Source organism: Hippoglossus hippoglossus, chromosome 15 (assembly GCF_009819705.1).
Source record: "Hippoglossus hippoglossus isolate fHipHip1 chromosome 15, fHipHip1.pri, whole genome shotgun sequence".
Lineage (NCBI taxonomy): Eukaryota > Metazoa > Chordata > Actinopteri > Pleuronectiformes > Pleuronectidae > Hippoglossus > Hippoglossus hippoglossus.
In genome coordinates this window covers 20,820,186-20,832,526 of record NC_047165.1, presented here as the reverse complement: position 1 = coordinate 20,832,526, position 12,341 = coordinate 20,820,186, and the positions used below count along the sequence as shown (strand labels likewise).

At 42.8% G+C, this 12,341-nt stretch overlaps 3 protein-coding genes across 4 annotated transcripts in view; 1 reads left to right on the top strand and 2 right to left on the bottom strand.

Annotated features, from left to right (window-relative positions):
* ttc7a (tetratricopeptide repeat domain 7A) overlaps positions 1–815 on the bottom strand; it is a 54,269-nt gene extending 53,454 nt beyond the window's left edge. The window contains exon 1 of one of the 2 annotated variants that reach the window (XM_034608693.1): positions 745–815. In XM_034608693.1, the coding sequence (XP_034464584.1) occupies positions 745–801 (57 nt within the window). In that variant the 5' untranslated portion in view covers positions 802–815. Of the gene's footprint in view, positions 1–74; positions 111–744 lie in introns of those variants that run through there. The other variant, XM_034608694.1, reaches the window with a different exon arrangement.
* A 2,797-nt stretch (positions 816–3,612) lies between these two features.
* Positions 3,613–6,905, top strand: mcfd2 (multiple coagulation factor deficiency 2, ER cargo receptor complex subunit). Its single transcript, XM_034608708.1, has 4 exons — positions 3,613–3,770; positions 4,512–4,733; positions 4,859–5,018; positions 5,795–6,905. Exons 2-4 carry the CDS (start codon positions 4,549–4,551, stop codon positions 5,924–5,926), a joined length of 477 nt encoding a protein of 158 aa, XP_034464599.1. The 5' UTR covers positions 3,613–3,770; positions 4,512–4,548; the 3' UTR covers positions 5,927–6,905.
* A 705-nt stretch (positions 6,906–7,610) lies between these two features.
* On the bottom strand, positions 7,611–10,345 carry prop1 (PROP paired-like homeobox 1). The gene is made up of 3 exons (XM_034608706.1): positions 10,195–10,345; positions 9,139–9,368; positions 7,611–8,388 (listed from the first exon to the last, which is right to left on the bottom strand). Exons 1-3 carry the CDS (start codon positions 10,289–10,291, stop codon positions 8,017–8,019), a joined length of 699 nt encoding a protein of 232 aa, XP_034464597.1. The 5' UTR covers positions 10,292–10,345; the 3' UTR covers positions 7,611–8,016.
* Positions 10,346–12,341: the final 1,996 nt, after the last annotated feature.

Here is a 12,341-nt window from a genome sequence, read left to right as displayed (position 1 = left end):
AAGTCTAACTTTTATTCCATTTCATGTGGAATATTTGCTCACTGTGCACTTTCCAACGCTCACTTTTTACGCACTTTTACGCACACTTTACGCATTGGACTCCTGTCAGTAATGGGTTCCTCTTGACTAAAGTGTGAACGTGATTTGAAGGAAGCGCGTTTCTTCCTTTTTAAAACCCAAGTCCCTATAATCTCCTAACACTTTAACTGGATCAGGTGGAGCTTAAGTAGTAGCACTGCTCTCCGCTCTGTGTCCCCCCCCCCCCCCCCCCCCCCCCCCCCCCCCCCCGATGAGGCACGATACATGCTGCATGCATCTGCAGCTGTTTGCTTTTTCTTCTTCTTCTTTTAAAAAAACACGTTCAGTTCATAGATGAGCTCAGTGGGAATAAAACCCGTTCATTTGTAATCGCTTGGCTTGCTCCCTGATCTGGCTCCAGCAGCAGCGGCAGGCGGACACTGGCCAACCTCCTGGCTCAGTGACAATCTATTACATCTGTCATGTAAGTCAGGCACAAGGTTGCACTTAGACAAACAGACGATCACAATATATTTAGTTTTGCGTCACACTAACGAGATTTACTGAGGGGGGAAATGAAGATTTCACAAGGATGTGCTGAACAGTGAACACTACTGTCCTATGAGCCACAGTACAGGTGGGTGGGTGGGGGGGGGGGGGGGGGGGGGGGGGGGTGGGGGGGTGACTGTGAGTCTCTATCAGCTACTTTATGACATCAAATATAACCTCGAGCCTCCTGAACAGGGATTTAGCAGCGTCATTTTCTTTCTGGAAACTTGACATTTGTTTGACACTGATCCACGCTTCTCCTCCTCCTCCTCCTCCTGCTGCTGCCCTGCGCGCGCTCCTGTGCGGGGCTGCGGATCTGACAGCTGAGAGGCTGCGTGCGTCCCGCCCCCCTGCTGACGTAATGAAAGGCTGCTCAAAGATGTTGTCTCTCGGTCAAGATAGAAACGGTCATAAAACAAAATACTTTGTTCCCTCGAAAGCGCCACAAGTGCCTGTAGAGAGAGCAGGGGCGGGTAATTATTTTTTCCTGAGGGGGCCATTTGAGTAAACCTAGATTTTTGCAGGGGGCCAAACAAATTTTCTCATACCTCTAATTTTACCACTAATTTAAGATTAAATTATAGAAATATTCAGTGCACTTACTCTTATTCCAAAGAGACAGTCTAAAGCTAACATATTCCCCGTAATACGACATTAATCATAAATGATGTCATAATTTTTTTTAGCGGTATCTCTGCATCCTGTAGGACAATAAAGGCGACATACAGCTTATTTAGATAGAAACATAACTTAGCGTAATATTTAAGGAAGTACGTCATCGCAGCATCACCATGAAGTCAGATGATGTCATATAGAGTAGTAGTGCATTAACTTTTGTAAACAATGACATTAGAGACAGGATCTATATCTTATTCGAATGGACCAATCATTTGTCATCACATGCTGCTCTTTTTCTGAAGAATCCAACGATCCCGTCACTTTGGATCTGCAGCATCCCACCACGTGCACAAAGGTGCCAGAGCTCTTCAATGCTGCTTGCAGATTTAATTGTAACTGTTTAAATACTGAAATATTAGCCGATTATCAGGTCTCTTTTTTCAATAGCTGTATTTCCTCGTTGACTGTGAGTGAACACTGCATTTAGAATGTTGTCACAAGCTTTTATATTAATTTCACTGCTGCCTGTATAAGAGGAAATACAATCATGAAGAATGTTCACGCTGAACAATGTGTCTGAGATTTTACACCAAATGTAATTTTTTTTAAACTGTCCAGCAGGTGGAGCTGTTTAACATGGGGACATTTTATAAAAGTAGAGAAGCCTGAGAGCAACAGGATCAACATAAGGCCAACATAAAAACCCCTTCAGGAGCTGGTGGAGCGAAGAGGGAAAATTGTCTTTATGAAGACAACTTCCATTTTCCCTGAGGTGAAATTTGCCATCTCTTTTATAATCAGAGGACGATGTCCTAAATATCACCTAATACTCTACAAAACTGAAACTGAGTGATTCACTCCATTTTGTATACAATTTATATTCAAAATACAGAATCAGGGATGTAACATGGTGGGTTGATGATATACAAGTGACTTTATGCAAATGTGGCTACTTTTTCATTATGGCACTCACAATAAATATATTTTTTAGGGTCCTTCATGGGTGACACAGATTTCTCACCTCACACTTGTTTATTGTGACCCCTGTTATGTTATTTTAGGTGAAAACCCAGTGGCAACATGATGAATGTGTCTCCTATCTTTTCAGCTCCCGAGAACCACCAGCAACAAATTATCACAGCCCGTTTAAAGGTTTACTAAAACTCTGTTTGGGTGGGCAAAACAACAAACAAAAACAACCTTGAGGCAAACCACCAAAACTTCCATCCTCAAATTAAAGTAACAAAAAAACAAGTTACTAACTTAACTCTTAAACAAGAGAAAACAGGGGTCAAACAAAAACGCTACCCACCCCTACCAAACCGTGCCGGTACATCAAGCAACAGCTCTTAACACATTTAACAAGGTACAATCTGGCTGCCAATGGCAAGAGGAGAGACCGCAGGAGGTGGGGGGAAGCCGTCCTCTTCACCTGAAAGCATGGAGGCTGGAACCAATCAGCTCCCTGGAAACGAACCTGCACACTCACAGTCAATCATTCACTCACACCTGCAACACATCACACACAAGCACCACAGCAGAGAGAGAGAGAGGGAGAGAGGGAGAGAGAGAGGGAGAGAGGGAGAGAGAGAGGGAGAGTATGTACGTCAGGTCTCAGAAGGTTTTACTGTAGGATAAAGTAAAACAAATGAAAGGCAAAGTTGAATAATTTTCTATAATGTTACTCACAACTTGCTAATAATAAATATATTTTTTAAAGTCTTCGATAGGTGACACACATATTTTACCTCACTCATTTTCATGGAGATGCCCACTGTCTGCATGTTAAGTTTCAAAAGGTTTTACTGTAATTCTTGACAAAAACAAATTTGGGCATTTTTACATTATGGCACTCACGGCTTGCTAATAATTAATCTATATTCTTTTTTATTCCTTGATAGGTGACGAGGATATTTCACCTCTTGTTCACGGTGACCCCCACTGTCGCTGTGGCAAGTCTCAGGAGGTTTTACTGTAGAAAGGCAAAGTTGGTTACTTTTTCTTTGTTGAAGTCTTGAGAGGTGACACAGATATTTCACCTCACTCTTGTTCATGGTAACCCCCACAGTCTGCATTTAAAGTTTCAGAAAATATATATGCGACTTTGGCTACTTTTTCATTAAAGCACTCAGAAATAACTAATATTCAATATTATTTTAAAAGAGATTCTGGAGAGTCGACACACTCCAGGAGGATTGTGGGTAGTGTAGTACTTCTCCCAGGTATCGCGAATAAAACCCGTTTTCCTTAAAAATGCACTTGATATGACACACACTCGTGGCTTCTACGGGAGCATAGAACCGGAGCATATACATGGAAACAGTGTCATTTATCCCAAAACACTGTTGTCTAGACAAACACAGGAAGTGTGTCCGGCGGGTTATGAAGTAAATACAACAGTTAGCACAGCGAACCTTCTCGCTGCGACTGTTTCCTCTCTGATAATATTAACCAATCATCATGAGCTGTCGTGTCCAAGCGGGACTACGGCAAGCGGCTGGGTCCTGAAGAGCTGTGACTCATCGTCACAGATTAAAGCGGAGTAACAGTCCACGGAGCCAGGTGCAGACTCACGTTCGCTCCAGGTAGGTGATGACATTACTTTTGTAATAACCACGGAGACATTCACACGCCTCGTTATTTCAGTGCAGTCTTACATCGCAGCTTCTTCCTTGCAAATGTTAGCATAGCTGATTAGCTAATGCTTGTTTCCGTTCGTTCCTGGGGCAGCGCAGTGTTGTAAACTCCTCCAGCAGCTGTGAGTCCACACATTTGTTTGTGTCTGGCAGTTTCACGATCCCTTTTAAATCAGTGTTCACCAACACAATGGGGATTCATCAACCAAACAGAACAGGCTCTATATAGACTGTATTTATTAAGGATTGTTGGTTCAAATAACGGGACACTGAGAAAAACATGTAATGTAAAAAAAATAAAAAAAGTAGAAATCTTTATTTTAGACAAGTGGGTTTTATCAGGATATGTGTCATGTACCATAATGTAGATTAAAAACAAAGCATACAAGTATTTTTAAATTGTGTGTGTGTGTGTGTGTGTGTGTGTGTGTGTGTGTGTGTGTGTGTGTGTGTGTGTGTCTTTCCGCCTGTCTGTCTGTGTGCGCGTGTGTCTTTCTGCCTGTCTGTCTGTGTCTGTCACTCTGCCTGTCTGTCCGTCCTTGTGTGTGTGTGTGTGTGTGTCTATGTCTATCTTTGTCTGTGTGTCTTTCTGCCTGTCTGTCTGCGTCTATCACTCTGCCTGTCTGCCTGCCTTTGTGTTTGTGTGTCTGTCTGTCTGTGTCTCTTTCTATCTGCTTGTCCTCCTGTCAGTCCTCCTGTCTGTCTCTCTGTCTGTGCGTTCATCAGTATGAGGAGTGTCAGGTCTGCTGTGCACTGTGGGGGTCTGCTCGTCCTCCTGTCCTGCTGTTTGCTGTGTGTTTATTCTCAGGTGGATCAGCAGCAGCAGCCCCCCCCGACTGTCGTAGCGAGCGCAGCTCACATAACGGACCACGGTCACGGTCGCCTGGACAGAAACATGGTCCAGGACAAAGAGTGAGTGATATCTGTCTGCATTCAAAAGGCTTATTTGCACATAGTAATGGACTCTGAACACAGGCAGCAGCAGCAGCAGCGTTCACACACTCTGTGTATTCAAGAGCTGTGTCTTTGTCTCCCAGCCACATCATGGAGCATCTGGAGGGAGTGATAGACAAACCAGAGAAGGACATGACACCCCATGAGCTTCAGCTTCACTATTTCAAGATGCACGACTACGATGGAAACAACCTCCTGGACGGGCTGGAGTTAGCCACAGCGATCACACATGTACACCGAGAGGTAGGTGCTAGTGGTTGTGTATATTTGCTGTTATTCTCTTTGAACACATTTAATTGCTTTTATTACTTATTTGTTACTTTATTATGATGCTTTTCTTTCCTTTTTTTTTTTTAATCCCACCATGCACCTGTCTTGTGTGGAACAGTTATCACTCCTCTTATTGGTTGCCACCCTCTTGTCTCTGTGCAATATGCCCCATGCCACTTTCTTGTTTGAGTCAGAACTTTGTCAGATTTCAGTTTCCTTTCAATACTTGTTGGATCTGCAGTGTTTTGAAAATGCCACCTTTCCAATTTCTTTTCTTTTTTTTTGTCTAAATGTGACCTCAGATGAAAAAGAAGCATCAAACCAATTGATGCAGATAGAAACTGCATCAAAACTTTTAGACTGTAATGTTGATATGGAAGAAGGAAGCTTTTCACTCAAGAGACTTCAAATGTCAGAGTAACAAATATGTGGGGGAAAAAACTACAATACCCAGAAATCATACATCACACACTATAACATCAGCAAACTATGCATACCATGCTCATATTCCTCAATCTTGCCTGTTCTGATTTAGATTTTTTTCTTTTTACAGTAAATGTTAATCAAGGTCTTGTTCGGTATTTGACCAAAGATTTTCAGTGAAAATACTATCAAACACAAAAAGCAGCAAAGCGTCACCTTTGAAATGCTTAACCCAGCAACCGTTTCCCATTTTGATGGCAGTTATTTTCTGTTGATCAATGAACCAACACAGACATTTGTGGTTTTCTTATTCTTTCCTTGTCCAGGAGAGGGGGGAGGACAGCCAGCCAATGAAAGAGGCCGACCTCATCACGCTCATTGATGATGTTCTGAGGGACGATGACAAAAACAATGACGGTTACATCGATTACGCAGAGTTCGCCAAATCACTGGAGTAAAGTGTCTCCACGTTCCCTCATGTCCACAGCAGCAGCAAAGGAGCAGCTGCAGAGAGGGTGTACGTAAACCGAGAAGCTGCCCCGCGATGTGGAAGACCTTCATTCAGTCTGTTCTCTCTCTCTCTCTCTCTCTCTCTCTCACACAGGCAATCACAGGATTAATGGTAATTTATCATAGTTTTTTTGCCTTTTTTTTTTTCTAAGTTGGAAATCAGGAGAAAATTAGTTCCTTTCATACCAGTAATTTAATAAGCAACAAAAAGGTGGAACTGTTGGTGTATGCTTATTATTACATTTAAAAGGGCCAGTTCACCCAATACCAATAACAAATATTTATTGTATAATCTTGTTTTGTTGATCTGACCCTTGTATGGTAGCACTGTAGTGTGTCTACACGTGTGTTCTTCTTTTCAGCGGTGCTACTTTAAATTCACTTGGAGCATCTAAACTGAATGTCATCACTTTAAATGAACAAGTTTCTATTTCAAACTGTGTTGTGTAAATGTCGGATTTAAACTGACGCACACTTCCTGTTTGGTACTTAACATAATGAACCAATCGATTGCTTGTGTGAATCAACTTCATTGGCTGTTTGTGATGAGGATGATGGGACGAACAGGTCGTTCCCATGACAACAGAAAGTGGCCTTGCTCAGATGTGTAGTCAGTGATGTAGTGTGTGTTTGTAGAGTAGAAAACCTTGTTGAACTGATGAAGTGATATTATTTTTGGGAGAGAATCCTGTTGTTCGATGCAGAACAACATGGATGTGAATGTTTCAAGCAGACTAACACACTGTGTCACATCAGCACCTCACGTTTCTTCTTGAAGTGGTTCTTCATCATCCTCCTGTCGCCGCTCAGCGAGAAGTTCCCCAACAATGACCTGTTGTCATAAAGTGAATGTAAATCAGCACATCACTGTGCAGTGCTGGTTCTTTATCACTGGATAAGTAAAGACTTGAAGCCCACTGGTTGATGCTGCTCCCACAGCAGCTTTTTTAAACTTCACATGTTTCCAGAAAAGCACTTGTACACAGCTCTGATGCTGAAGATGTTAGCTGCCTTTAAAATATACTGCAACTATGTTTGTGTCCGTGGCATTGTTACAGAAAGTAGCTTAATGTGGCAGGTCATGGGTTTAATTTCCAAACTAACAAGGAATGAACATCATGTGACAGCAAGTTCAGTTTACAATAAGTGGGTGGAGGGTCAATCACAATCAGATCGGTCTGAGGTAAGGATGGACGGAGACTTCTGTATGTATTAGTAGGATATAGATTCTACACTTAAGGTCTGTGTCAAAATTCCTGCGATTCCTTCTTCAGACTAATTTTCATAAGGATTAATTATATATTTTTGCCATCCAGTGTTGATTCTGCAATCAGTTCAGGTTGTTGAATGCAAATATTTAAAACCCGAAGTGAAACCGTAACAGATGCAACTGTGTTGTCTCTGAAATGTGAAATATAAAAAATTATATATAATCTAATCTTGTGTCAATTTTGTCTTTTGAAGTGAGTCATTGTGTAGGATAAAATGGAATGAATGAAATCACCTTTATTCTGCAGATGTACATTCATAAAATACATATTTAGGCTGAAAAGCAGTAAAATTGTTTGTGTGTTCCCAAGTCAACTAAAAACCAAGGAAACAAATTCTGGAACTGACGGACACATCAACTGTCTTCAACTGGTCGTTTTTCAGAAAGATAATTAAAATGTCATGACAAAAATAAGTTTGCAACCTCAGTGAAAACCATGAGATGGCGCTGCAGGCTCCACAACAAAATCTAGTGAGAACAATTTAAGTCAGCTAGTTAAGACAAAAAAAAATGAAACTTAATTATCTTCCCACAAACGTCTTCCAAGATTAAAAAAATAAGCTTCACACTCAGTTTAAGAACATTTTTAATATATGTGAACAAAGATAAATGACATAAACTTCAGTACATACTCAAAGTATCAAAGTTGTAAAATGCAGGGGTGAAATAGTAGACTCATTGTGTATGTGTGTAACAATGTGTATATCAGAAGGAAACAATTTAAGGTATTTTATTTTGAAATACACAACACGTTTCCCTGGCTACATCTTAGCTCCAGTGAGAGGTGGGGTCCAGGGGCTGCATGGAGGCCAGAGAGAACATGGGTGAGGGGAGGTTGCCCCTCAGGGGGCTGTACCAGTCGTCATGCTGGCGCTGAGAAGCATGCTGTGGGGCAACACTGGGACAGGGGCACTGGCTGACCGGGCCCGGGTGGCGGGCAAACGCCCCAGAGGGCAACATAGGGGAGAGGCGGGGGATGTGAGCCAGGGGCTGGGTGTAGTACTGTCGAGCCAAGCTGGACGGCTGCACGTGCACGCCTCCCAGCAGAGCCCTGTGGCCCGGCATCACACCCACAGGGAGCAGCTTCTGAGAGGCCCGCTCCTGCTTCCGCTGTTTGGCTCTTCGGTTCTGAAACCACACCTGTGGAGACAAAGGTTAGAGACGAGGACAGATGAGGACATGTCGGGTCCCCCTTCTGATATAATGTTATTCAACACCTGTTGATATGAGGACATTCAGTCTGTTCAGCTCAAGTGGCACATTGAAGCTTTGCCTTGTTATGTCATTACACTACATACAGTATATACTGTCTAGATTAATACAAGAGGTCATGTTTCCATTTGCTAGAAAGATGGGTCTGTAAAGAACCCGTTACATTTAGGTGCAGATCTGGATCAATGGGTGGATCTAGGATTATTATTTTTCAGCATTTTCCCTGATTTCTCAGAGAATAATTTCATGGATCTTGATGAAAAACATCAGGCATTTTTAGGGGAACTGATATTTCTGAGTGTGTGCAGTTTGATGTATGTTAATAACTGTTGGGCCTTGGCGGAGGTATCCGCACTGCTGAGTGCGTTCTAGCTTTTATCCATGAAATCTTGCATCATCAACAATCATTGTGGACAAAAAGTTGATGTTTTATAATGTAAAATGTTTAAAACTAATAATTGTTTTGAAGACAGAAGTAAATGTGTTGCTTCAGCACTTCAGGACTGCATCATTTCGCCTTGTGCACACGGTCTGTAGGGCCCTTTCAATTCAGTCAGCTGCACTTACTGGGACACTTCATGTTCGAGTGACACCTGCTTCTCCTGTGATGACAAGTCTAAACTTCTGTTGTGAAAAGTGAAGTTTGTTATCGATAAGATAAACATCCCTCATCTTTACCTGTATGCGAGCCTCGTTGAGTTTGGTGATGCGGGACAGCTCCTCTCTGTAGTAGATGTCAGGATACTGGTTTTGTCCAAAGGCCACCTCCAGCTGTTCCAGCTGCTTGTGGCTGAAGGTGGTGCGGTGGCGTCTCCTGGCAGCGGAGGGGTACGCCCTGCTCCGGCGGCTGAGACCAGCAGCCATGGAGGTCTCACACAATGACCCCTTCCTCACAGACTCTCCTATATCTGTTTTCAGGAGGGGAAATAAAGGTTGAGGCTTTGAGTAGCTGCTGAAAAGACTTTTACTTTTTTTGCAGACAATTCTCAAGCTCCTGTTTCTTTTCGTCCTTGTGTTTCCCAGGTTGGCATGATAAAAAACGTGTCCTAAAATTGCAAGAGCGCATTTCACCAATGACAGTGTGAAAAAGGAGGGATTACACTGACTTAATGGTTCCCACTGCCGTCAGGCAACCTGAGAGCCAGAGAGCTTTAGCTGCCAAAGACAAGCTCGTGAGAAAGAGATACCAGAAACTGGAGGATTTGACCAAGATTAATAACACAATCACTAACAAAGTGACTAATCTGTCTAATTGGTGGACTGAGTTGACCTTGTCTATTCATATCATGGTGCCTGGAAAAGACACAGACAGACTTGATGATTGGTGAACATCTGGCACAGTCTGTCTTTCCCCCACATTTCCCCTCATTCAAACTGCCTCAGAGGGATTTGTAATAAGAAAGTTCCAAATAAGAGTTTAGTTGCATTTCATATGATAAACAACTTTGAATAATGGAAAGAAAAAAAGATTTTATGTTGGTAACAGGCAACTTCAACAACTAATGCAGGAGGGCCAGAAGGTTAAGTTTGAACCTGCCAACAGACAATGCTGCTTTTTAGGTCTATTAATTAAATCTGTTCTTAAAGACATTTTAAGTTTAAAGTGTGAAAAAATGTCTCTGTTTGAGACGATACAACATTATTACTCTTCATTGAATGGCATATACAATTCACAACAAATAATAATAAAAACATTTGTAATCTAATAGTTTTACATCATATAATGTCACTCACCTGCACTGGAGCTGACAGTCGCCATATCAGAGTAAACCTCTGCACAGACCTGGTGGCTCCTCGCTGCTGCGTCCCCTGCTACCTTTACCTGGGCCATAACTTCACCTCTGCTCTGTGACGGGATGGTTCGCACTGTCTGACCCCCCCCCCCCCGTTCATGTCGTGCCCATGTCCCACCCATCGGGTTTACCTTTAACAATGCAGGTGTGCCTCAGAAACCAGTGGAGCACGCACATACACAGATAGATAGATAGATAGATAGATAGATAGATAGATAGATAGATAGATAGATAGATAGATAGATAGATACACTGTAAACAATTGTCATGTAAATCAACAGTAAACTCATGGCAGCAGGGTTGCCTGCAATTTACTTTTAATTTATTTAATTCTCACCTAAATCTGAAAGGATCATTGTTGCATTTGAATTCAAGTAATTCAGGTGAAAGTCTTTTGTGTGCCCTTTACAGAAACAAGACTGGCACTAAGTAGAATGCACATCCGCACCATTGGGGATGTGCAATGGTGCACATTAAGTGGACTGGTGGGCACCAGTCCACTTAATTCATCAAGATTATTCTCTGAGAAATCAAAGAAAATGCTAAATCTTACAATATAATTGAAGTGATAAAAAAAAGTCCTGGATCTGGCCACTGATCCAGATCCACGCTAACATTTGAATTGGTGCTTTCCTGGCCCACCATGTCCTTCCACAGGGTTTCATGGTATCCATCCAGTAGTTTTTGCCTGATTTTGCTTACAAACAACAAACTAACAAACAGACGGATGAGAACATTACCTCCTTGGTGGAGATAGTAACTTATGCTGCTTTTACTGTTCTCTGTCAATTCAAAGGTTGATTTAAATCTGGTGAGCTGCAGCTGCCTTTGTGACCACCAGGTGACGACACTGACTCAGGCACAGAGACCAATCGAAAACTGATTTACAAAACCTTCCATGTGCAAAAGGATCAATCCTCAGCATTCGTGGAGGCTGTGAAGTGTGGAGACCACCCAGCTGAGTACACACCCCAGTCCTCCAAAAACACAACCCCTCTCGGGTCAGTCCCTGCCTCTGGTTCGCTGTGTGGTGACTGACAGGGCACCCCGTCGGCTGGATTAACTCAGCTGAACTCCTCTGTAACCTCCCAGGACCCCAGCTGCTATCAGCAGTTCCCATGATGCTAAACTCAGTCCAGAGTCAGTGCGGAGGAATGGCCTTCTCACACTGCGCTGGATACTAGGAAGAGACCCGCTAATGTCCTACTCAGCACTGAGTCATGGCAGGCAGCACCGGAGGCCAATACATAGTTGGAGAGCGGCAGTTGGCTCTTTATCAGCGCTCAAACAAGACAGTAATTCATCATGTGCTATATTTGTTGGACAAAGCTGTTTGCTTGTTTGTGTGTCCATATAGTGGCAGTAATGTGGACTAGCCCTGCACATGTTGGACACATGCATCTTACACATGCATGGAGGGTGGATACTATATCAAGTTCTTCTAGTAGTGAGTGTTTGATGGTGCTAAATTATGAGCTGTCCCTCTCCTTCTTACAATGTGTCTGTCATATCACGAGCCATTTGACCCAAGTGATACGTGCACTCCCGAGAACCAGTAAATCAGGGGTTCAAACGCAGACTGATGTTTCACACTGATACAGTAGATTGTAGCCGTCCCTCCCTTGGCTGCAGGATGCTTGCCAGGAAAGTGCAACAGACAAAAAGCAGTGATTGAATGATATGCTGTTGAAGCAGGTCTGCAGGGTTGTCTGTAACATATGAATTCTCTGCTTGAATTACTCTAGAGATTGTACCAGATTTACAGAGTTATGGTTTGCGAGTCCCTCGCCTGCCTCTCCGCTCTCTGCACAGCAACGTCTAATTTAATTCCCTGTGACACATCGTTTACAAGGGCCAAGTCCTCTGCGTCCTGGAAGAGCTTCCATCTTCCCTGCATCCTGTGTGTGTGTGTGTGTGTGTGTGTGTGTGTGTGTGTGTGTGTGTGTGTGTGTGTGTGTGTGTGTGTGTGTGTGTGTGTGTGTGTGTGTGTGTGTGTGTGTGGTCCAGGTATTGCTCATGCTGTGGGGACCGAAGTCTTTTTACATAGTCACATTATAGGGACGTGTCCTATTTATTAGATAAAAACAA